The sequence below is a fragment of the Eulemur rufifrons genome, chromosome 28 (assembly GCF_041146395.1).
Source record: "Eulemur rufifrons isolate Redbay chromosome 28, OSU_ERuf_1, whole genome shotgun sequence".
In the NCBI taxonomy this organism is placed as follows: domain Eukaryota; kingdom Metazoa; phylum Chordata; class Mammalia; order Primates; family Lemuridae; genus Eulemur; species Eulemur rufifrons.
The window spans coordinates 42,729,227-42,754,602 of NC_091010.1; the positions used below are offsets into that span (position 1 = coordinate 42,729,227).

The window sequence follows — 25,376 nt, forward strand, 5'->3', positions numbered from 1 at the left end:
GTGTGTTAAGAACCTATCTGGCTCTGCCCATGACATTCCACTGAAACTGATCTCATTTAGGTCACCAAGAACCTCCAGATTGTTGTGGGTTTTTTTCTGTGTGCAGTGAATTACATCATTTCTTTCTTATTTAACCTCACTGGATCTCTCTGCTGCATTTGATGCTACACTATCTCCTTTCTCACATTAGAATTCCCTTTGCTTGGCTGGGCGTGGTGGCTCTTGCCTATAATCCTAGCACTTTGGGAGGCCGAGGCAGGAGGATTGCTTGAGCTCAGGAGTTCAAGACCACCCTGAACAAGAGTGAGACCCCATCTCTACTAAAAACAAAAATTAGCCAGGCATCATGCCATGCGCCTGTAATCCCAGGTATTCGAGAGGCTGAGGCAAGAGGATCAGTTGAGCCCAGGAGTTTAAGGTTACAGTGAGCTATGATGACACCACTGCACTCTACCCAGGGCGACAAAGCAAGACTCAGACTCAAAAAAAAAAAAAAAAAAAAAAGAATTCCTAACAGCTCTTCCCTCAGTTCTCCTCCTACCTCCATTCCTTCTTCCTCCCTTTGATGTAGGTGACTCTCAGGGTTCTACTCTTGGCCTACTTTTCTACTTCTCTTCTCACTCTACTTGCTCTACCAGCATGATCTCATCTCTCTACCTATTGCAAAGAGGTTTTGTCCAGCCCATACCTCTCCCCCAAGCTTCAGTCTTGTAGCCACCTGCCACTTGGACATCTCTTCATGGTAACTATGGGACTTCAAATCACTATGTTCAAAAATGAACTATTTTTTTCACTTGCATGTCATCCAACATTCCCTGTTTCTTTCAGTTACCCACAGCTAGAATCCCAATAGTCTAGAGATCTTTGGAAATAAGCCAAGGCTTGCTTGGCCCATTACCATATTACAATTCTTCTGTTTTCTTTAAACAGGTTTGAAAACTGTTACTAAGTAGACATGGTAAATAAGGATTGTGATGTTCCAGTCCCACAAGATAATTTATGTAAGTTATAATATGGAACTGTATGAATGTTTGCCACTTTGTAACATCTGTTTGGGAATAGAAGATGCCCACACTTCAGGATCCCAAATTAGAAAGCAAAAGTTGTAATTGGATGTCATCACTGTCAGTCATCTTGGACATAAAAGAGTGAGGCAGGCTGCCTTACTCACCTTTGCCCACCTAAAGTTGAGCTTGTAGGAATTAGAAAAAGCCTCCATTTCCTCAAGGCAATTTACTGTCATCAGCAAAAAAAAAAAAAAAGGTTACTATCTCTACAAATAAACTTTGAATGATGTAGAATTGTGTGATATACAATCCTCCCTTATGTCAAAGTGCTTGACCATGCTTAGACCCTTTCTCTTTCCCCTCCTAAGATTTAGGGGAGGGAAGGAGTCTAGAATCTCTGTTCAGACCTTTGAAATAGTGTGACAGTTAAGGAAAAACCTCACCAGCAGAGAATGGAAAAATAACTGTGGATAATATTAATATTATGTGTAGTTACCTTGAGTACAAAATAAAAAACTTTACTGAGATGTCAGTCTTGTAGGATTCTAAATCTTTCTTCACTGATTTATTTATTTGTTTATTTATTTATATATTTTGGAGACAGAATCTCTCTCTGTTGTCCAGGCTAGAGGGCAGTGGTGTGATCATAGTTCACTGTAACTTTGAAGTCCTAGGCTTAAGGGATCCACCTACCTCAGCCTCCCGAGTAGCTAGGACTACAGTAGTGTGCCACCATACCTGGCCAATTTCCTTTTATTTTTATAGAGACAGGGTCTCGCTCTCTTGCCCAGACTGGTCTCGAACGCCTGGGCTCAAGCAATCTTCCCACCTCAGACCCCCAAAGTGCTGTGATTGCAGGCATGAGCCACTGCACCTGGCCATCATTCACTGATTTATAAAAAGAAGCTATTTATTTGGGGCCTGTTTTCAAGGTATAGAATATAGTTGTATGGTTATTAATGTACTCCTTAATAGAAATTATCAACTATAAAGAAATACACCACTTCCAAGAGTTACTGGTAATTTTATTTGTGATTTTTTCTTTTTTTTTTTGAGACATGTCTCACTCTGTTGCCTGGGCTAGAGTGCAGTGGCATAATCATAGCTCATTGCAATCTCAAACTCCTGGGTTCAAGCAATCCTCCTGCTTCAGTCTCCCAAATAGCTGGGGCTACAGGCGCAAACCACCACACCCAGGTATGTTTGTGATATTTTAAAATAGAGTTCTTTAGGATCATGCCATTGTGCCACTTGAGGACTATCCTCCACAGAACTGTATAGACATGGACAATATACTGTGTCTGATTATTTGACTGGAATTGGATTCCAACCCAATATATCTGTTTTGGAGTGATTGTGTCTTTGGTTTTCCTCTCAATGGCTGATTACCTTAAAGAGACTAAGAGCCTGGCTGAGACAGAAGGATCGCTTGAGCTCAGGAGTTTGAGGTTGCAGTGAACTATGATTGCACCACTGCACTCTAGCCAGGGCAACAGAGGGAGACTCTGTCTCAAAAAAAATAATAATAAACATTAAAATAAAATAAAAGCCTATAATAGGCTCAAAGTTGATATTTCATATTCCTTATGAAAAATTATTAAATAGTGCTGTGTTATAAATGTGAATCTCCAAAATCCAAACATAAAGGATTTGATAATGTATATGTCATGGTCTCTACTTTCTACAATGTTAAAATATAGTCAATAAATATATATATATGGTTAAGAAAAATAATTATGCATAACCAAATACAAAATAATAGAAGAGATTGCATAGGTGCTAAAAGATAAAGGAAAGCTGCTTTAGAGGAAATGATAGAACAATGTATATACTTAAATGGAACTGGCAGAAAGTTCAGATAGATGGAATATTATGTTCTAAGCAAGGTCACCCAGGTAGTACAAATAATTTATATTGTGGTCCGTCAGGAAATTAGGTTAAAATAACCAATAATTATAATTAATTTTGATTAATTAAAATTAATTATTAACAAGAAAATAATAAAAAATAAAATAATGATGTAGCAGATTGTTTCATCCCACCAAACCCTCAGCTGGAATCACCCCAAAAGTGGAGCTCCCACAAAGGAGGACCCCAAACCATTAGAGACAAGGCCAGTTGGGATTCCAAAGAAAGAAGCACTAAACGCCAGGGTGATCAGTCCATGGCATTTATCAGGGGAACTTACAGAGTGCTGCAGCAATTTTCAAGACAGTAAAAAAAAGGGGTGTTCTACCTAAGTATATATGTAATGAGGGGGTCAGGGTTAAGAGTTTATACAGGGGTTTAAGGAATTTGGCTCAGGGCTGGGGCCAGTTTTTTTTTTTTTTTTTTTTTTTTTTCAGTGTTTTGGGCAACAACCTAGATACCTTTCCCTGTTCCTCGTTTGGGTTCAACCTGCTGAGAAAAACCTGCAGCTGGCTGGGTCACAGAGGAGTCAAGACACTGTGATTTTTGGTCAGGATGCAGAAAGAAAGCAGAGGTGGTGAGGGGTTCTGAGGGACCCTGCACAGATGCTGTTGGTGTTCCATCCACATCCTTTCTTCACTTTCTGTTCCATACATGCTGAGAAAGTCCTCTGCAAGCACTTGCAAATTTTCACTTTAAGGACTTTTTCCTGGACCCCTATAGGGCAGGCGAGAAATGCCAAGTAATTTCCACCACTGAAAGCAGCCTTCAACCAACAACAAATGAGAGTTGAAGGATAAATATGCCAATTGTGGTAGGCTGAAAAATATCTTCCAAAGATATGAAGCCCACATTCCTAGAAACCTATGAATATTACCTTATATGGGCAAAGGTGTGATTAAGTTAACGATCTTAAAATGAGGGCATTACCCAGGTGGGCACTTATATATGTCTTTTTAAGAAATAGGCAGGGAGGCCAGGCATGGTGGCTCGGGCCTATAATCCCAGCACGTTGGGAGGCTGAGGCGGGAGGATCCCTTGAGCCTAGGAGTTTGAGATTACAGTGAGCTATGATCACGCCACTGCACTGCAGACTGGGTGACAGACCAAGGCCCTGTCTCTAAAAAAGAATAGGCAGGGGGAGATTTCACACAGAAGAAAAGGCAATGTGACCACAGAGGCAGAGATTGGAATGATAGAGACATAAGTCAAGGAATGCCATCAGTCACCAGAACGGGGAAGAGACAAGGAAAAAAATTGTCTTCTAGAGCTGAGCCCAGTGCTATAGATTGCAGACTTCTGGCCTCTAGAGCTGTGAGAGAATAAAATTCTGTTGTTTTAAACCACTGAGTTTATGATAATTTGTTTCAGCAGCCATAGAAAACAAATGCATCAATATTTATAGCAATAAATATGCAAATGTCCTTGCTCCAAAGAGGTAGGAAAACCCTGAGGCATCTTCCACATTCTCTCCCCAAAATTAAGTCCCACTTGCAGAGATAAGCTCTCATTAGCAGATTCTATTAGTGTCCTTCTCTTCTCAGGCTCAGTTCCCCATCCTGCTATCAGTGGTTTCTGGACTCACCTTCAAGATAAACCACTTGCACTCAAATCCTTGTGTATTAGTTTCTGAGGGCTATCACAACAAAGTGCCACAAATTGGATGGCTTAAAACTACAGAAATGTATTTTCTCACAGCTCTGGAGGCAAGAGGTCTGAAATCAAGGTGTTGGCACAGTTGGCTTCTTTTTAGGCTCTGAAGGAAAATCTGTTCCATGCCTCTATCCTAGCTTCTGGTGACGGCTGACAATGCTTGGCATTCTTTGACTTGTAGATGCATCACTCCAATCTCTGCTTCCATCTTTATGTAGCATCCTGCCTGTATCTGTGTCTTCACATGGCCATATTCCCTCTTATAAGGACACTGGTCATATTGGATTAAGGGCCCATCCTAATGACCTCATCTTAACTTGATTACATTTGCAAAGACCCCCTATTTCCAAATAAAGTCACATTCATAGTTCAGGGTTAGGATTTTAATCTACCTTTTTTTTGAGATACACAATTCAACCCATAGCACCTTGATTCAGGGTCAATCACTTATTTAGGTACTTTTTATGTTTCCCTAAATGTAAATTATTTCGTTTTATCTTCAGTAATCTTATGAAATAAATATTAGCTCCATTTAATTAATTTCTTTTTACTTAATGAATAAGAGGATTAGCTAGTATAGTATACCACAGTCTGTGTTTACATCAGGTGGGAAATGTAATAAGATGCCAGTCCCATCAGTGGGAGTAGTTTTTCAGTAAAAGGGATCAAATATCTTTAGCTGTTTTCCCAATCTGCAATATTATGGATCAGGGGAAAATTAAAGAGGGATTTTCCTAGCCTTGTAATATATGTTATTTTCTATGTAAGATTTTTGTTGATAAATTAAAATATGACATTTCCTATTTCTTAGATTGGCTGTTCAGACCCATTCTTTATTTATTAATTGCCTTTCAAAATCCCTAGGGAAGAAGTAAATTCCATGCACAAAGTTAAGTACAGTTTCTGATAGCCCCTTGGGCAACAATAGTTTCTCACCCTCCTCACTGTACCAGACTCTGCTAGGAGCTCTCTGTGAAAGAATGATCTATAAAACAAGGGGGTATTGTCTCTAGGTCTCTATTCTAAAGCTGAATGGGAAGGAGACTGTCAAATGAACTAACATCTAAGATATCATGTATATCATCCTCTCTTAGTCTAATATTCTCTACTCCACCTATCACCAAAGCTTAAGTCCTGTCTCTGCTTATAAGTTTGGAAATACTTCTGCACATAAGTTTATCCACGTATACTCCAAAGATCTACTGGGTGGCATTTATTCTTCTAGTTGCTTTCCTTCATTTTCTAAGCTGATGCTGCTGATCATGTTTGAAATTCACTTGAGCAAACAAATGGATACATAAGTAAAATCAGTGAGTATGAGGTTAAGGAGAAGTCTGGATGATTCAGAATATCTCCTCCAACATCTGTCACACCAGAAAGAAGGAAAAAATCTTCCCTAAGGAATCTTTTGATCGCATTAGGGGCAAATGGACTTTTTAATATCTAATGTAAGAATTTTTTTAACATCCAGGGGAAAAAAGGAAGGTGTATCAAAGAATTATGGACATAATTTAAAACCACCAAAGTCAGGTTGAATGAACACTTGTTGATGGTTTCTGGAGGTGGCAAAAAATGGGAAGTGAAGGAAAAGAAAGAAGGAAGTGAAAGAGGCTCCCGAACATAATATAATATAATGAATGACATAGTATGTCAGTTCAAGTATGTGTGTGAGTTATCTGTTGCTGCTTAATAAAGAAATTCCCCTAAAACTTAGCAAGTTAAAACAATAATAAACATTTATTATTTCACACAGTTTCTGTGGGTGTGAATTTTAGGAGTGGCTTAGCAGGAGTATTCTGGTTCTGGAGATTGCAGTCTATTTATTGGCCAAGGCTGCAGTCACCTGAAGACTTTACTGAGGCTTAAGGATTAACCTCCAAAATGGCTCACTCACCTGGCTATTGGAAGAAAAGCTTCAGTTTCTCGCTATGTGAACCTTTCCATGGGACTACTTGGGTGTTCTCATGACAAAGCAGCTGGCTTCCCCCAGAGCACATTATCCAAGAGAGAACAAGGGGAAAGCTCTAATGCCTTTTAAGAAGTCATCATTTCTGCTGTTTGTTAGAAGGAAGTCACTTAATCTGGACCACATTCAATAGTAGGAGAATTAGACTTCGCCTCTTGAAGGGAGGTGTATCAAAGAATTATGGATATAATTTAAAACCACCAAAGTTGGGTTCAGTGAACAACATTTATTGAGCATCTCTAATGGGACCTGGGAAGGTGCTAGAATTCAAACATAAATTATTTTCCTCCACTAAAGAACATACTCTGTTGCCGTGGCTAGAGTGCTGTGGTGTTAGCCTAGCTCACAGCACCCTCAAACTCCTGGGCTCAAGCCATCCTCCTGCCTCAGTCTCCTGAATAGCTGGGACTACAGGTGTGCACCACCATGCCTGGCTGATTTTTCTATTTTTGGTAGAGATGGGTTCACACTCTTGCTCAGGCTGATCTTGAACTCCTGAGCTCAAGCAATCCTTCTGCCTCGGCCTCCCAGAGTGCTAGGATTATAGGCGGGAGCCACCTCGCCCAGCCATAGCTTTTTGGAAAAATGGAACTTTCCAAGGCTGAGGCAGGGGAAATATTGAAAAGAGCCTGGAACATCCTATGGTACCAGAAAGTAAGAAGATTGCTCAAAGATAAAGGGAACCTATCAAAAATGACACAGTAATCAATTTTAGGACTTCTCAATGACCAAATATGGGACAGTTTGAACAACAAAATAAATATCAATAGTACAGTATTTTATAACACATAGAATAAAATGAGAACCTATCAGTCTGTACTGATATAGATAAATAATCAAATAAATAGATAGGTTAGGACGGTGGTTCACACCTATAATCCCAGCACTTTGGGAGGCTGAGGTGGGATGATCGCTTGAGGCCAGGAGTTCAAAACCAGCCTGGGAAACACAGTGAGACTCTGTCTTTACAAAACATAAAAAATTAGCTGGGTGTGGCCCACACCTACAGTCCTAGCTACTTGGGAGGTTGAGGTAAGAGGATCACTTGAGTCCAAGAGTTGGAGGTTGCAGTGAGCTATGATTGTGTCACTGCACTTCAGCCTGGGTGACAGAGCAAGATCATGTCTCTTAAAAATAATAATAATAAATAAATACATAAATGGGGGAGAAGGGAAACCTCTTCCTTACCATAAAATTCCAAGTTAATGTACAAAGAATGATGAAGATAGATGTCCTTTGCCAAACATCATAGTAATAAATGTTGCAAGCATAAAAAGTATGAGAAATAGATATATATTATCTTAAAGTATCTCCTTATGTATACATATTTCAAAACAACATATTGTACATAATAAATATATACAATTTTTATCAATGAAAAAAATAATAAAGTTATCTCCTCATGAAATACTTGGAAAAGGCAAAATAGTAACTTTACAGTGCAGAAACCTGGCAGATACCATCCTAACTTATCAAAGTTAGTATCACCAGTATTGGGATAAATCAACACTATATGCCTCCTCCTATGATGCATTGAGAAGGATGCAACATCATTTCTGTGGTATTCTTACCAAAAATGCATAGCCTGAATTTATGAGGGAACATTAGACCAAAATCAAGGGACATCGTATAAAATAATTGGCCAATATTCTTCAAAAGTGTCAAGGTTATGCAGGATCAGCTAGATCATTTATAGAGACCACTGCAAATTAAAATGTGAGGTTCCTTCTTCAACAATGATTAAGAATTCAAGATGGCAACAGCAGAGTGTTAAACCAAATGTGCAGGGCCCTGTGCAACTGCACATATAGCATGTCCATGAAGCTGGCCCTGAGGTTATGAAAGACAACGAAAGACTGAAAAACTGTCATGGAAACTGAATGGAATGATGGATCTTGCACCAGATCAAGGACATTAGTGGAACAAAATGAAAAATGTGAATAAGGTCTATAGATTAGATAATAGTATTTTATCAATGTTAATTTCCTGATTTTGATTATTGTAGTTATGTTAGATGTCAGTATTTGGGGAATCTGAATGAAGAGCATGTGGAAATACTTTGTATTATTTTTGCAAATTTTTCTAAGTCTCAAATTACTTCCAAATGAAAAATTAAAAAAAGTATTAAGGGATATAGAAGACTAGTGAGCATTGTAGGACCCACTGAAATCATCTTGAAGATAGAACTTAAAGCTGGATTTTGGAGAATGGATAAGATTTGAATGGACAGAAAGGAGATTTAACTGGGCATAAGAAGAAAACATGTAAAACAATGCAAAGTCCTTAGCTTTTAAGTCTAATAAAAAAATAAAATGTATGTTTATATCATTTTCCATAACACTTCCATTTCTAATAAATTTTCCTGAGAAAATAACCAAAAATATGCACAAATATTTAGTATATACATAGAATTTCATTGCAATAGTGTATAAACACTGTCATAAAACAGAAAACAATGGGAAACCATCAAAATGGCTAATAAGGGAATTGGTTAAATATAATTTGTTTCATCCATAGAATGGAAAACAAAGTAAATTAAATCGTCTATAAAATAGATATTCAATTAATATTAACATTGATTATTTCTGGGTGATGGGATTGTAGCAGTTTTTTTTTAATTTCTGTATTCTGATCTATTGCAAAATGAATTTCATTGTTATATTTATGTAATAAAAATAAAGATGTCATTGAAAAAATAATAAAAGAAATATTTTAACCTACTTTAGGTCTAGCCTGTACTGTTTCTGAAAATAGTAACATTTAACAAATGTAATCCTCTTTATACAAAATTTATGTAAAAATTCTCATTTGAAGCTGGGCATGGTGGCACACCTGTACTCTCAGCTACTTGGAGGCTGAGGCAGTTGGATTGCTTGAGCCCAGGAATTTGAGACCAGGAGACCAGCCTGGGCCACGTAGTAAGACCCTGTCTCTACAAAAAAATGAAATAAAACACAATTAAATTCTCATTTGATTATAGCAGTAACAATTATTTTCAAAAACTATCATTGTTTTTATGAGTCTATAATTTTTTTTTTTTTTTTTTTTGAGACAGAGTCTCACTCTGTTGCCCAGGCTAGAGTGAGTGCCGTGGCGTCAGCCTAGCTCACAGCAACCTCAAACTCCTGAGCTCAAGGGATCCTCTTGCCTCAGCCTCCCGAGTAGCTGGGACTACAGGCATGCGCCACCATGCCCGGCTAATTTTTTCTATATATATTTTTAGCTGTCCATATAATTTCTTTCTATTTTTTAGTAGAGGTGGGGTCTTGCTCTTGCTCAGGCTGGTCTCGAACTCCTAAGCTCAAACGATCCGCCCACCTCGGCCTCCCAGAGTGCTAGGATTACAGGCGTGAGCCACCGCGCCCGGCCGTGAGTCTATAATTTTTAAATGTGAGCTTATAGGTGCTTTTTCCTCTAAATGTAACTTAATGCTTTCTTGGCAGCAGAAAAAAAATTTGCAACTCTTGTTTCTTCATAATCCATAGCTAAGACATGCATTTGGAAATGAATTTCAGAGTATTCTTTAAAGAGTTGCCATTTAATCGATATTTAAAATACCATAAAAGAAAAAATATAAAAAAATTTTAAAAACCCATCTTCATTTCTATCCTTTTTGATCTTTATCAAGCTAGATATGAAGTTTTATACATCATTATAATTATGGTATACAATTATGTACCTCTACTTTTTATTATTTTGTAAAATTTCCCCATATTTCTGCATTTTTGTCATTTTAATTTTATTTTCATAATGTTCCATTGGTGTATGTTTTCTATACTTTCTGTATATTGCCTATTTAGGTGATTTCTAATGTTTAACTCTTAAACATTTTGCTGTAATTATCTTTGTACAGCTTTTATTTTATTCTTGGAATGGTTTCCTTATGACAAATTCCCAGGAGTAGGATTATAATGCCTGATATGTGGCATCAGTTTGCTTCCCCAAAGGATCAGTGTGCATTTTTAAAGCATTTCATCTGTCTCTTGGTTTGTGACTGTCCCACCGTGGCTTACCAAACAGCGGCTGCCTTGTGATCTTACTACCACTCATTTCCCACACATATCTCACCCTGCTGAGTTAATCTGCAGTATGCATCCTTTCAATACTTGTTATCTAACTATAATCCTAGTCACCCTCTTTTACCAGCTGGGGTTTTACCAGGCATGTGTGGAATTTAAACCATTTGCAGAAGTAGAAGATTTCAGTAGCAAACCAAATCACATAATTTGAAAGAATATCATACATTTCCACTGCTTCACAGAACTTTTGGATTTTGATATCAAACTTATTCCACATCTTGTCATCCAATTTTTAGAGGGACATACCATACTTTTATTTGATCTGTTCGTTGTCAAAGATTCACACCTTTCAGATCATATGCTGAAGAAAACCTGTGGTTATTCTAGATTTCACTAATGCATACTGTTACAAAACAAATAATTGTTAGGGTAAATGTTCATCCATGGATGATGAAAATTGTGTTCAAGAATACCATTAGGATTCAGCATGAGGCAGTTTCTGAATCATGGTCTTGAGCTGTGGTCCCCAGCCCCTGGGCTGTGGACCAGTAAGGTCAATGACCTGTTAGGAACTGGGCTGCACAGCAGGTGAGCAAAGGGTGACTGAGAGAAGCTTCATCTGTGTTTACAACTGCTCCCTCCCATCACCACCTGAGCTCCACCTCTTGTCAGATCAGCAGTGGTATTACATTCTCATTCGAGTGTGACTCCTACCGTAAACCAAGCATGTGCATGTGAGGGATCTAGGTTGCATGCTCCTTGTGAGAATCTAATGCACAGTGATCTGAGGTAGAGCTGAGGTGGTGATGCTAGCACCTGGGGAGCAGCTGCAAATACAGATTATCATTAGCAGAGAGGTTTGACTGCACAATAAATGTAATGCCTTTAAATCATCACCAAACCATCCCCCGCCATGGAAAAATTGTCTTCCATCAAGCTGGTTCCTTGTGCCAAAAAGGTTGGGGACCATTGGTCTTAAGGATTATAGATGTGCTTAATTTGTAGAGTTCAGAATTTCCTGGGGACTGGACACATATTTTGATACTAGTTTTATTTATCCATTTATTCACATGTTCCTTTAATAAATGTTTATTGAACAGCTATCATATGCCTGGCACTGTGTTAGATACTATTGCCAAGAAGGTGAACAAAACAGACATACTTCCGCTCCTCGTAGGGTTCACAGTGTAATGTGTTTGTGTATGTATATATGCCAGCCCAAATTACTATAAAATTATAGCTGTGATATTAACTACAAAGAAAAAAGGTGCTATGAAACTATATAACAGGAACCTAAGCAACTGGAGGCTCCTCTGAGGAAGTGACCTTAAAACTGAGTCCTGGCCAGGCACAGTGGCTCATGCCTGTAATCCCAGCACTTTGGGAGCCTGAGTTGGGAGGATAGCTTGAGCTCAGGAGTTTGAGGCTGCAATAGGCTATGGTTGCACCACTGCACTCTAGCCTGAGGGGTAGAGTGAGACCTCCATCTCTAAAAGTATAAAAATAAAGAACAAAAAGAAAAACGAAAAAGTTGAGTCCTGAAGAAAGAGTAGGAGTTAGCCAGGTCAAAGGGTGGGAAAGAGTATTCCAGTCAGGGGGACCAACATGCATGAAGACCCTTAGGGAGAAGGGGCTTAGCAAATTTCAGAAACAGAGAAAAGAACAATGTGTCTGAAATATTATGTGAGAAGAAGAGAAGTGTGAGATGAGGCTAGGGTGGTAGATAAAATTCAAAGGCCCAGATCATCACGGAGAAGCTTGCAGAAGGAACATTGTAACAGATAAAACAAAAGTAGACCAAGACTGAAGTTTAGAGAGTTTGGGAGAGAAGTGGGAAGGAGGCTGGATAGACCATGAAGTCCTGTGGTCATGAAAAAAAGGTTTTGTCTCTGGCCTTAAGAGACTAGGAAGCCACTACATTTGGATTAAGGAAGAACCACCTCCCAAAGAGTACTTAGAAGAAATAGCCAAAAATGTAGCAGAAAAAAAAAAATGGAGACAATAAAGTAATGGAAACTAAAGAAAAAGAATGTTTCTTTTAAAAGGTTGAAAGGTGAATATGATAATTACTGAAAATAAGCAGGACTCTTCCTACAGAGATATTTACTTAATTGGTCTGGGATAGGGCCCAGGCATCAGTATTTTTTAAAACTTCCCAAGTGTTTCTAACATGCAGCCAAGTTTGAGAAACATTGCTCTAAGGGTATGTGGGTGGAGATGGTGGTGCTTTAACATTACAGAAGGTAAACCATGTTTGAATGCTATTTTGGAATCCAGAGTATAGCAAGAAAAAGGTTGAGGATGAAAGAAAGATATGAAGAGCTTTGAGGCCTTTTGTTTTAGATTTTTTGTTTAAGGCCTTCATACTCTCCTTGAGTACAACTGTAGCACAATAATAATATGGGATCATGGTACTACATTTCATACATCAATGAGGAATGGTCATACATATAGAATATGTCCAATTATATGTATTTTGAGAATTTCTATGAAAGTCAGATTTTCTTAGGAAATGTAAGAATCCAGGTATACCAATATTTCCCATATTTTAACTAAATTAATATTTTACAGAGATGCAGAATATCACCTCTCATCATAATAGTTTCATCTGACTTACAGGAATGAACCAGGATATATTATTTATGTCTACAGTTGTAGTAATATAATACGGTATCAAAAGTTTTTAATGTCAAACATTTAAGGGGCTACAAAAAGGACATGCCATATCTTGAAAGGATACTATTTTCCCTTGTAAAATTGGATATGATATTACACACCAGAAAAGACAGAAACTTTTATTGTTGAAAGGTAGGAAATATAGCAAGAACCTCTAATAAGTTGTTATGTATTACATTTTAATACAAAGTTAGAAAATATGTGTTTCCATTTTGAAGTCTGCACTGAGAAAATAGTAGGATTATATGGGCTACTGTGGTTCATAAAATTTTTGCTGCTGTTGACCATGGTAAAGGAAGATGAACAAAATAAATGGTTTAGAAAAACTGGAGTTTAAAAGTAGTATGAGTTCATAGAAGGAGAAATATAGTGGTAGCTAGAAATGGATAAGTTAACAAGTTAGGAAAAGCTTGACAGCAGGAAGAAAATCGTAGGGTACGTTCTCTAGGCAGAGGGGATAAAGGTTGAAAAGACAAAAGATTGAGATTAGACTCTCTCAGCTGCCCTCATCTTTTTTTGTTGTTTGTTTTTTGAGACAGGGTCTTCTCACTCTATTGCCTAGGCTAGAGTGCAGTGGTGTCATCATAGCTCACTGCAGCCTCCAACTCCTGGGCTCATGTGATCCTCCTGCCTCAGCCTACTAAGTAGCTGGGATTACAGGCACACACCACCACGCCTGGCTAATTTTTGTATTTTTTGTAGAGGTGAAGTCTGGCTATGTTTCCCAGGTTAGTCTTGAACTCCTGGGCTCAAGTGACCCTCCCACCTCGGCCTCCCAGAGTGCTAGGTTCATCTTTACCATCATGTAATTGTCTTTATGTCCAGATATCTCCTATATTGAGATAAAATTTTTTAAATAGAGGTGAAAATTGTATAACATAAAATTAACCATTTTAAAATGTAAACTCAATGGCATTTAGTACATTCACAATGTTGTGCAACCACCACTTCCATCTAGTTCGAAAACATTCTCATGTTCACTCCATATTCATTCCATTTCATCCCTCCCCAAAAAACCCTATATCCATTAGGCTCTTTGTTTTCCCCTTCCTCTAGCCATTGGTAATCACCTTTCTGTCTCTATAGATTTACCTATTCTGGATATTTCATAGAGATGGAATTATAGAATATGTTACTTATTTTGTATTGTGTCTGGCTTCTTTGATTTAGCATAATGATTTTTTTTTAGAGATGGGACCTTGCTGTGTTGCCCAGGCTGGAGTTCAGTGGTTATTCACAGGCCCAATCATTGCACACTATAGACTTCAACTCTAGGGCTCAAATGGTCCTCCTGCCTCAGCCTCCTGAGTAGCTGAGACTATAGGTGCGCACCATCGTGCGCGACTTTAGGATAATACTTTTGAGATTCGTCCACATTGTAGTATGTATCAGTACTCCATTTCTTTTTTATGGCTGAGTAATATTCCATTACATGGATATAACACATTTTGTTTATCCATTCGTCTGTGATGGACATTTGGGTTGTTTCCACCTTTTGGTTATTATGAATAGTACTGCTATGAACATTCATGTAAACTATTTTTGTTCAAACATGTTTTCAATTTTGGGGGCATATACCTAGGAATAGAATTGCTGGCTCATATGATAATTCTACACTTATTGAGAAACAACTAAACTATTTTTCACAGTAGCTGCACCATTTTATATTTCTACTGGCAATGTATGAGGGTTCTACTTTTCCCACAGCTTCTCCAACACTTATTTTCCATTTTTTTGATTATAGACATCCTAATTTGTGTGAGTGCTATCTCACTGTAGTTTTGATTTGTATTTCACTAATGACTAATGATATTTCATTTCATATGCTTATTAGTATCCATTGACATATTCTTTGGAGAAATATATATTCACGTCCTTTGCCCATTTTTTAGTTGGGTTGTCTTTTGGTTGTTGAGTTATACAAGTTCTTTATATATTCTGGATACTACACCCTTATCAGATACGTAATTTACAAATATTTTCTCTCTTCTTATATTAACTTTTTCACCTGTATCCTGGAAGTCATTTCTTCCTTTTGAAAGATCATCATAATAAATGCGCTTAGTCCTTCCCTAGGGCCTTCAATAATGCTCATTATAAAAGACATTCAATGTTCTTAAACTGAGTGGTAGGCACATGGATTTCCATTTTATTGACATATTTTATTATCTCTCTTATAAATAGGTTATATTCACTTTTGGTGTCTGTATATATGTTTATATAAAAAATTTTAAAGGCTTGACAATAATTATTCCTCTGATTATTACTCCATTTTCTTATTTCTGTCCTCACTTTCATTAACATACTTCTAGAATGAGTGGTCTTTTTGCTGCTTTTTTATCTACCACTGGTGCCTCTTTAATCTCTTGAAATACAGCTTCTTTATCCCGAAATAATGACACCTTTGAGTCCCTGCCCCACCCCTCTTCTTTCTTCCTAGGTGATGTCACTCATGATTCACCCATTTAGTTGCATTATGCAGACGACCCCTCAATCTTTGTCTCCAAACCTAACCCCTAACCCAAGTTTTAGAACTTTATGGTGGATATTTCCAGTCTCTTAGTTTACCAGATGTATTTCCCCTATTAATCAAGTTTTTTCCAATCCAATATTCTATTTCTTGAACGGATATCGGATTCAGCATCATAGCTTTGTAGCAATTGTTGGGTCCTCTCTATCATACCTTCTGATCAGTTATAACGTCTTGTGATTTCTATTTTAAATACACTTCATTTGCACTCAATGGTCAGCATCCCATTTTAATCTATTATCACAGGGTGCTGGAAGTATTTCAATAGCCCCTCTCTGACTTCACATCCTCTCCTTCCTTAGGAGATAACGGAAATCTTTAAACAGAGCAATGTGATGATACATGGTGCTAAGTAAGAAAGATAACTTTGGTAGTATTCTGAAGATGAAGTGGAGAAGGGAGGGTATTGACCCTCCTTATTGAAGCCATGAGGACCTGAATTGTGGCGATGGAGAAGGATGTAAAATCGTAAACTCGACTGGTGACCAATTAGAACTGGAAGGGCTTAACCACACTAACATCCTGTATTGTATCTTACTCCCACAAATGAAGTACAAGTGAATTTTTGCTAAGCGAGCAATACCCGCGCTTCTGTAAGAATTGCCAGGCTCGGAATGGGCCAACCAACCTCCACCATCCAGCTGGGGATCCCAGATTGGCGGCCTGCGTCTCTCTAGCTTCCGTCTCTATGGTTCGGGTAATCTCCAGGTCGGGGCTCAACCGGTCCGACTTTTGCGCGTGCGTGAGCCCAGGCGGGTGCCTGCCCTCCCTCAACTGTTCGGCCCCGGGTGGGAGGGGTGGGTCTGGGGACGTTGCTGCGGCTGTCGCCGCGGCCCCAGCACCCAGGGCTGTTCTCCGGCCGAGCCTGCGCCGGGGAGTCCTTCGCTATCTCCTCGAGCGGCGGCCACCCGCCCCCAGATGGTGGGTCCGGAGGATGCCGGAGGCTGCTCGGGGAGAAACGCCAAGTTGTTCCCGGTGCCGGCGCCAGAGCCTGTGGGCCAGGACGGGAAAATGATCCGGGCCACGGGCGGCTTAGGCGGAGGCGTCGGCGCTGTGGAACCGCCAGAGGAGGCTGAGGAGGAGGAGGAGGAGGAGACGCCGCCTCGGCAGCTCCTCCAGCGTTACCTCGCGGCGGCCGGGGGGCAGCTGGAACCGGGGCTCTGCTACTGTTCGCTCCCCGCCGGCCAGGCCTGCGCCCCGCCACCCTCGGCAGCCTTGCGCTCGGACGCCTGCCCGCTGGGCTCGGGCTCCAAGCACCGCGACGCAGAGGCAGCGGATGCCCGCGCGCCGCGGCACGGAGGCATGACCAACGGGGACTCGGGCTTTCTGCCCGGCCGAGACTGTCGCGACCTAGAAGAGGCTCGCGGGCTGGCCCGCGCCGGCGGCCGGGAGTCACTCCGCCGCCTCCCCTGCGGCCGCCTCCGCCTGGAGGGGCCTGGCGACGAAGACGCGGACGGCTCGGGAAGCCCGTCCGACTGGGCCGCGCCACTCGAGGACCCGCTGCGGAGCTGCTGCTTGGTGGCCGCGGACGCCGAGGAGCACGAGGGCGCGGGCAACGGCTCAGGGGGCAGTTTGGCCAGCGGCGGTAGCAGTAGCGAAGGCTTAGAGCAGCCGGGAGCCGGCGCGGGGGGTCCCGAGGAGGGCGCGGCCCCCGTCACCTTGGCGGAGAGGACTAGTGGGGGCGCGGAGGCGCGCCTGGGCTTTTCAGACGTTCGCTTGAACTCCCGGAACACGTTCGAGGTGAGCCGCCGCCAGAGCGCCGGCGACCACCTGCCCTCGACGGGGCAGCCAGTGACCTCGCCCGCTGCGGAACAGGGTCCGGCGGGGACCTCGGCCCGGGCTCGACGGAGCGGCGGCTTCGCTGACTTCTTCGCCAGGTACACCTCAGGGTGCGTCTGGGCTTGGGGCGGGGTCCGGGCCGGGACCGTGAGCTCGCGGAGAGCGGCTTGGGTGGCCGCTTCCGTGCAGACCCCTCACGCGTCAGTATTTAGCTTTGATTTGTCAGTAGGGGAAGAGGAACTAGGTTTGCTTTGGGTTTCTGTAGCAGTCGAGAGCTCTGTGGAGAGCGAATCTTTCTGTTGCTGTGTCGGCCGGAGGCTGTACCTGCCATTCATACCTGGTTTCTGAGCATTCACGTCCGGCCGGCCTGCTAGTGCCGTATCTGCAGTTGCCTCTTCTGGAAGAGCAGATAACCTTCTTCGTCCCAGGTTTTTTTTTTTTTTTTTTTTTTTAGTTGTACTACAGGGATTTGGGTTGGGGGAGAGGGTGGTATTTGTGTACGGGCGTGATTGTGAAAAAGGAAAGAAAGTCATTTTGCAGAGCTGTTTATTTGCGTGGAGTCTAAGCCCATTTAGGAAGTTTGGGAATTCTTGAAATTAGAAGTGGTTGTGTTTCATTTGTTTCCGTGGCCTTTATTAAAATGCAGGCACTTTGGCGTTTAGAATTTGATCCCAGCCTTTTAAGTCAAATTACTATGGCACTTTATCTAGGAACCCCTCTTTTGCTACTTCCCCCAGATAGGCCCGGACTTCTTTTTTCAACAACTTAAACAATTTTTTATTTTTTATGATTTGACATAATATTCTTGAAATTAAATTATGGTGCTGGACATTGCAGATTTCAGGATTGGGCTTTGTTGGAATAGGATAAATAAGCAGGGAAACAGGAAATACTTATCTTAATGCACATTACTGAAAAGCAATTTCGCTTGAGTTAGATTTTGACACACTTTTAAAAAAACCTCTAGGCAAATAGGAAAGTATTCCCAACTTGTAAAACTTTCCATTTTAGAGTTCTCTGTCGTGTGTTTTTGTTTCATTTTCAGGGATCTTGACTATAATCAGAACAAATTCTGCAGCTCAAGTTTTAGAAGGTTATACAATTTGTGTACATATTTGTAGACACAAGGGCACAATTTTCTGATTGTAATTTCTTATTCCTTTTCTACATTATTATCCTTTTCTTTGCTTGTATAAATTTACAAATAAATATAAAGTTTCTTAAGAGTGGGAAATTCTAATTTTGTGTTATGCATAGGACAAATATATAGTAGTGAGATCTGTATTTGTATGTATAGTTGCAAAAATATATTCAAAGCTTGTAAATGGAAATATTCTAAAAGATCTCAAGGTGAGTTAGGTTTATGTTTGTGACACTTTGTGGCCCTTAGGTGTTTATTAGTCATTGTATCTATCTTGGTCATGTTTTGAGGTCAGATGTCAGACCTGGCAGGGGCTTTGGAGATTGCTAATTCAACCAGTATACCCTGAGTGCTTGCTCTATGCCACACATTGGAAATAGAGATAATTTGGAAATCTAAATTCTACCTTGAATATTTCTTTCAGGGAGGGTCTAACTCTGTCTTAGAGTAATCATGCTAAAAACATCAGTGATCTTTGTTTAGTTTCTCATGTGTAGATGGTACAGACCAGCAGCTCTAATTTTTTTTTCTTTAGCAAATTTTAGATCTATTTTTTTTTCTTAGAATTTCTTGGGGATGGGGGTAGGAAGAGAGAATAGGGTAATAAATAAATTTTAGTTAATCACTGAACTGGAGTTCAAGACCTTAACTTTCAAACCATGAGTTATTTCTTGAAGGTTGCCAGTGTTCTACTTTGTACAGTAATTTCTAACCCTTAGTATACTTCAAAATCACCTAAAAGCACAATTAATAAGATTAGATTCTCTAATCCACAACCTCAGGAGACCTGCATTTGGCAGGTAAATTTGCATTTTTAGAAAGTTGCCCCCAGTTGATTCAGGTTGTCAGCTAGGTTTTAGTGAATTGAGGAGTTAGATATTTTAATTCTGGATGCATCTTCATACTACAGGATGGTATAGTGGTTAAAAATGCTGCCTGGGATTGAATTAGTTTACTAGCTGTGTAATTCTGGACCTATCTAGACCTCAGGCAACTCATCCATAAAATGGAGATAATAATACCTACCTCATGGGATTGTCATGAGGGTTAAATGAAGTATCATTCTAAGTACTGTGTATTTGTTATATGGAATATAGTGAGGATTCAAGTGCTATTATTCAGACTATAGCAAGGCCACTATATTCCCCAGCTCCATCCCTGAAATCCACTTATTTGAAGAAAGGAAGAGAGTGGAGTGAATTTTTGCATACTGTCTGAGTAAACATTACACAATTTGTGCAGTAAATTTTTATCAGCACCACACTCTAACCAACTGAGCTAACCGGCCACCCTGTGCAGTAAATTTTTAAACATAATGTATACATGGGATTGGATGGGTGTTAAAATGGATTCTGGTGTAGTGATATAAAATTTCCGGAAGTCTTGAAGCTTTGACTAAAAAGCAAATCTGAGAAGGAACTGAAAGGAAAGAATGTTGAGAAACATTAAAATATTTGTATCTTTTATTGTTTTAAGGAACTTTTATAGACAGGCAAAGCCAAGTTTTTAGTTTAAGTTCATGAAATGTTTAACTTGGCTTACTCATACATTTCATACTTAGTATGTTGTGGTAGGAAGGTTTTGTGAAGGAGTAGAAACATTTGGAGATTTGAGGCAATACATCTGTTATCCATCTTGAAATGTGTTCAAAAAGGGAAAATGTGTCCTTTTTGAGACTGCTTATTTATCCTTAGGAACTCTGTTAGTTACACTAAGAGTCATCCCCAGGTAGTTCTGGTTGATAGTTGCTTGGACCCTACTACAGTGACTCTTAAACTTCAGTGTTTAAAATTACCTGAAAGTGGGGAAACATTAAGAATGCAGATTCCTTGAAGCCCCACTTTTGATTCTTTAGATCTTGGATGGGGTCTGCTAGGAACCCAACTTTTTTTTTTTTTTTTAGACAGAGTCTCACTCTGTTGCCCAGGGCTAGAGTGCCGTGGCGTGGCATCAGCCTAGCTCACAGCAACCTCAAACTCTTGGGCTCAAGTGATCCTCCTGCCTCAGCCTCCGGAGTAGCTGGGACTACAGGCATGTGCCATCATGCCCGACTAATTTTTTCTATATATTTTTAGTTGTCTGGTTAATTTCTTTCTATTTTTTAGTAGAGACGGGGGTCTCCTTCTTGCTCAGGCTGGTCTTGAACTCCTGACCTCGAGTGATCCTCCCGCCTCAGCCTCCCAGAATGCTAGGATTATAGGCGTGAGCCACCGAGCCCAGCCGGAACCCAACTTTTTAAAAAGGCCCCCAAGTGATTCTGATGCAAGTGGTTCCCAGACTGTAATCACTGAAATGCCTAGTTGATAAGCAGGTCTTCTCAGGTAGTAACTGAAAGAAGGTACAACATATCTTTATAGCTCACATTGCTTAATTGATTTAAAATTGGGTCATAGGTACTATGTAATGATGAGTATAAACAGAGCTATAATAGAGAACAGATAAAAATAAAAATACAGAAGTACTTTGCCAACCTTTACTAGGTTGAGAAATTATCTCTGCCTAATTAAATCTTAGCTTCCTTTTTACTAATGGGAAAGGTCTTTTATTTTCATTTTATGTTGTTTAGTTATGCTTCCCTGTTTTGTGAAAAGCTTTAATTTGTAAAGCCTTCTTAAGGTCTTCTCTATGTGTCAGCCTAACTTTATTACTTATAGCTTGCCAAAAAAGGTGTTAATTTTCTTTCTTTCTGCTGCTCGTTGATTCTTTTCATGTCTAAGAAGAAATTCTGCACACTGCACATGGCTTTCTCCCCTCCAAAATTTGCTGCTTCAGCCTTTCTTGTACTTCTTATTTCTGTGTCCTAAAGAAGAAAAGGAGGGAAACCCATATGACTGTCTTAAGTTTTTAGCAGGCTCTTTCCTGCAATTAAGAGAAGGTTATGTTAGGAAACCAAGCTACAAGTCGCTCTCTTACTTAGAGGTAGTTTGAGACTGAACTTGATAATGTGTTTAAATCACCTTTGAATTTGGCGGTTGAGTTCCTTTTTAATTTGAGTTTTATGTTAGATATTTTTTGTGTTTTGGTTAAAAAATATTTGTCTCTGCTTGTGTTTAGCCCCCACACAGATTAAAACATTTTAAATTTTGAACTTAATATGATAGTTTTGAAATCAAATTATGTGCTATTTTTTCATATTTTCACAAGTACTATAATATGCAAGTACCCATAATCCATTGGGTATTATTTAGAATTTCCAAATCTGGTTTTCTTCTAGACTGTAGCCATCTTTTAGTCAAGTAGAGGAAATATTTTTTTGTTGTTATCCCAGGAAAAAGTTATTCAAGGACTTTAACAGTTTACTTTTGTTTTGTTAGAAAAACATGAAATGCTCACATTATCTGCTTTTGAAAAGCAGGACAAGGAATATAAAATAAAACTAAAGGTAAATAATTTGTTTCCACATTAAGTTGCTTTTTTTTTTTTTTTTTTTTTACTTATATAACCGTTGACAGCCCCACTCCCATTGACTTTTTTACTTTAGTACTACCTAGAGTTAAAGAGATTGATAATGCTTGAATGTTATTTGGAAAACAAAGGATTTGTTGTGATTCAGAATTGTGTGTTGGTAGCCAAAATTTGTTATCTAAAGACTAAATAAAATAAAACTTTTATTTATTTTTTACTGGGGTAGCACCCTAAATCAGTAATGGTTCAGAGAGCTCCCAGAGAAAACTTTTGATAGATAATTATTATATAAGGTGACCGGCACAATCATGGAACAAATAACTGTGATATACTCTCAGAAGCACAGTAATACTGTCAAGAATACTAGCATAGGAATTAACTTTCAAATGTAGGCATACATCCAAAGGAAAAGAAGTCATTTTATCAGAAAGAAACCTGCACTCAAGTGTTTATTGCAGCACAATTCACAATTGGAAAGATGTGGAATCAACCCAGATGCCCATCAGTTCATGAGTGGATTAACAAAATGTGGTATATGTATACCATGTAATACTACTCAGCCATGAGGAAGGATGACTTAATGCCTTTTGCAACAATTTGGATGGAACTGGAGACCATTATCCTAAGTGAAGTATCTAAAGAATGAAAAAACAAACACCACAGGTAACTCACTATTAAATTGGAACTAACTGATGAGCACACAGGTGCATAGAGGGAAGTAAAACTCAGTGGAAATCAAGTTGGTGGGGGAGGAGGGAATGGGCAAAAACCTACCTAACGGGTAAAATGAACACTATCTGGGTGATGGGCACACTTATAACCATGACTCAAATATTATAAAAGTGATCCATGCAACCAAAAATATTTGTACCTCTATAGTACTTCGAAATAAAACAAATAAAATTGTATAATATATGTCTAAAAAAACCTAGGCATACAAATGAAATAACTGAAAACTCTGCCATGTGAATGAAAAATTTTAGAATATAGCCATTATAAAAGTTTCTTGAGTAAAATATTAGTAACTAGCCACTTACTTTAATGAGTCGATAAGATTGTTTTGCTCTTATATAAGACCACTGAAAGACAGTCTTTTGATTTAGTTGTCCATTTAATGGAAACGTAACACTAGGGAAAAAAGACAATTACCTTGGTCAGGATCCAGGTTTCAGCTGTGCTACTGGAAGACAGGTTCTATCATGCATCAATTCAGGAAGTACTTTCTAGGTCAGACATGAACAAAATGTCAACAATGCAAAGCACCACCGACAACCCCAGAACTAAGTGTCTGCCTTTTTATTCTTAGAGAGTTTAGGCACTTGATAGTTGTCATTTAGCCTTGCTTGAATTCTTTTACTGACATGGAGCTCAGTTTCCTCAAGGCAACCTATTGAGGGTATTAATTATTAGAAGGTTCTTTATGTTGAAGCACAGTGTATCTCTTTGTAATGGTCATGGTCCCAATTTGCCCTTTAGAGCCACAAAGAACAACTCAGTTCTTCTACATGATCACGCTTCAGACATTTAAAGATTGCTACAGAACCTTTTTGTTTTTGCTATTTTTGGACCCTCCTAGCTATGCATGTAGAGTTCTTTTGTGCTAGTTTGCAATTTTCTTAACTATTTACTCATTCAACAAATGCTAGTGAGTCCTGTTATGTGTATTAGGCACTAAAGAAATTAGATAACAGAACATTTTGTTAAAAAACTTAAGATGGGGAGTCCTATAAAATCAGTACTTACAATATTACCTGATTAGTGTTCTAAAAGAAGGTATGAGAATGCATCAGTAGCACTGAGGAAGAATTAACATTGGTAGAAGAAACATGAAAGCTTACTCTTTTGCTAATGAGGATGTTTTGGGTTAGAATAAGGCTGATGACAGTACAGGTAACAATAGGATATGCAGATTTATACATGAAATAGCACAGCACTTTGTGGGACTTCAGATACTCATTAGTATGATTGTCCCTAGGACGTGTGAGTTAGAGAGTCAAAAACGAGGTAAAAGGTTGGGATTAAATTTGTCTGACAGGACTAAGTAATTTGAATTGGTTTCAATGAGGAGTGGCAGTGCATAGAACCTTTGATGGCTGTGGATTTTTTTGTTTCGTTTCTTTTTCTTGTTTTTTGAGAGACAGGGTCTCCCTCTGCTGTCTTGGCTGGAGTGTAGTACAGTTGTGCTATCATAGTACACTGCAACCTCAAACTCTTGGGCTCAAGGGATCCTTCCATCTCAGACTGAGTGGCTGGGACTACAAACATGGACTACCATGCCCAGCTAATTTAAAAAAATTTTTTTTGTAGAAATAGGGGTCTCCTTATGTGGCTCAAGCTTGATGGGGTTTTTAAACAAGGGGAGACATATTTATAATTGCATTTCAGAGCATTGACTCTTGTATAGCACTGTGGCAGATGATGTAGGACTTGAAACACTGGGGCCTGGAGACAATTGTGGTCGTTTTTGAGTGCTTGTCAGTCTCTTTTTAAAAATGTGATATTCAGGCCGGGCGCGGTGGCTCACGCCTGTAATCCTAGCACTCTGGGAGGCCGAGGTGGGCGGATCGTTTGAGCTCAGGAGTTCGAGACCAGCCTGAGCAAGAGCGAGACCCCACCTCTACTAAAAATAGAAAGAAATTATATGGACAGCTAAAAATATATATAGAAAAAATTAGCCGGGCATGGTGGCGCATGCCTGTAGTCCCAGCTACTCGGGAGGCTGAGACAGGAGGATCGCTTGAGCTCAGGAGTTTGAGGTTGCTGTGAGCTAGGCTGATGCCATGGCACTCACTCTAGCCTGGGCAACAGAGTGAGACTCTGTCTCAAAAAAAAAAAAAAAAAAAAAATGTGATATTCAGTTAGTTGATGTAAATAACATTAATCCCCATAAGAAGGAATGGCTAATAAATTGAGTGACATATACTTACTATAGTAGCCTTTCTGTGAAGCTTTAATGAAGGTGAACTTTGGATTTGGTTTTTGTTTTGAGGGAATTGAGGTGATACGAATATAGAGAGTCATGTGAAAAACTGATGTTGTCATGTTTTGTAAGGAATTTGATGACGGTGGGAAAAGAGCCGAAATAGCTGTTAGGCTAGATGTTTTGCTGTTGTAGATCAGAAAAGAAACAACTTCAGGGAAAACCCTGAGGGTGTAAAATTGTTGCAAATTAAGTTTTTATATCCAATGTACAAGTTCTATACATTGCTTCATTAAAGTGGATTGTGAAAATATACTCATCAGCCATTTTAGAGGGTTGCATGAGATAAGGACAAAGTATTAAGACTTCTAT

At 39.4% G+C, this 25,376-nt stretch overlaps 1 protein-coding gene across 1 annotated transcript in view; it reads left to right on the forward strand.

Moving 5' to 3' along the window:
• Nucleotides 1–16,629: 16,629 nt before the first annotated feature.
• Nucleotides 16,630–25,376, forward strand: part of TBC1D12 (TBC1 domain family member 12) — a 93,453-nt gene continuing 84,706 nt past the window's right edge. Inside the window, exon 1 of the mRNA XM_069460163.1 lies at nt 16,630–17,636. Within this exon, the coding sequence (XP_069316264.1) occupies nt 16,678–17,636 (959 nt within the window). The 5' untranslated portion in view covers nt 16,630–16,677. The remainder of the gene's footprint in view (nt 17,637–25,376) is intronic.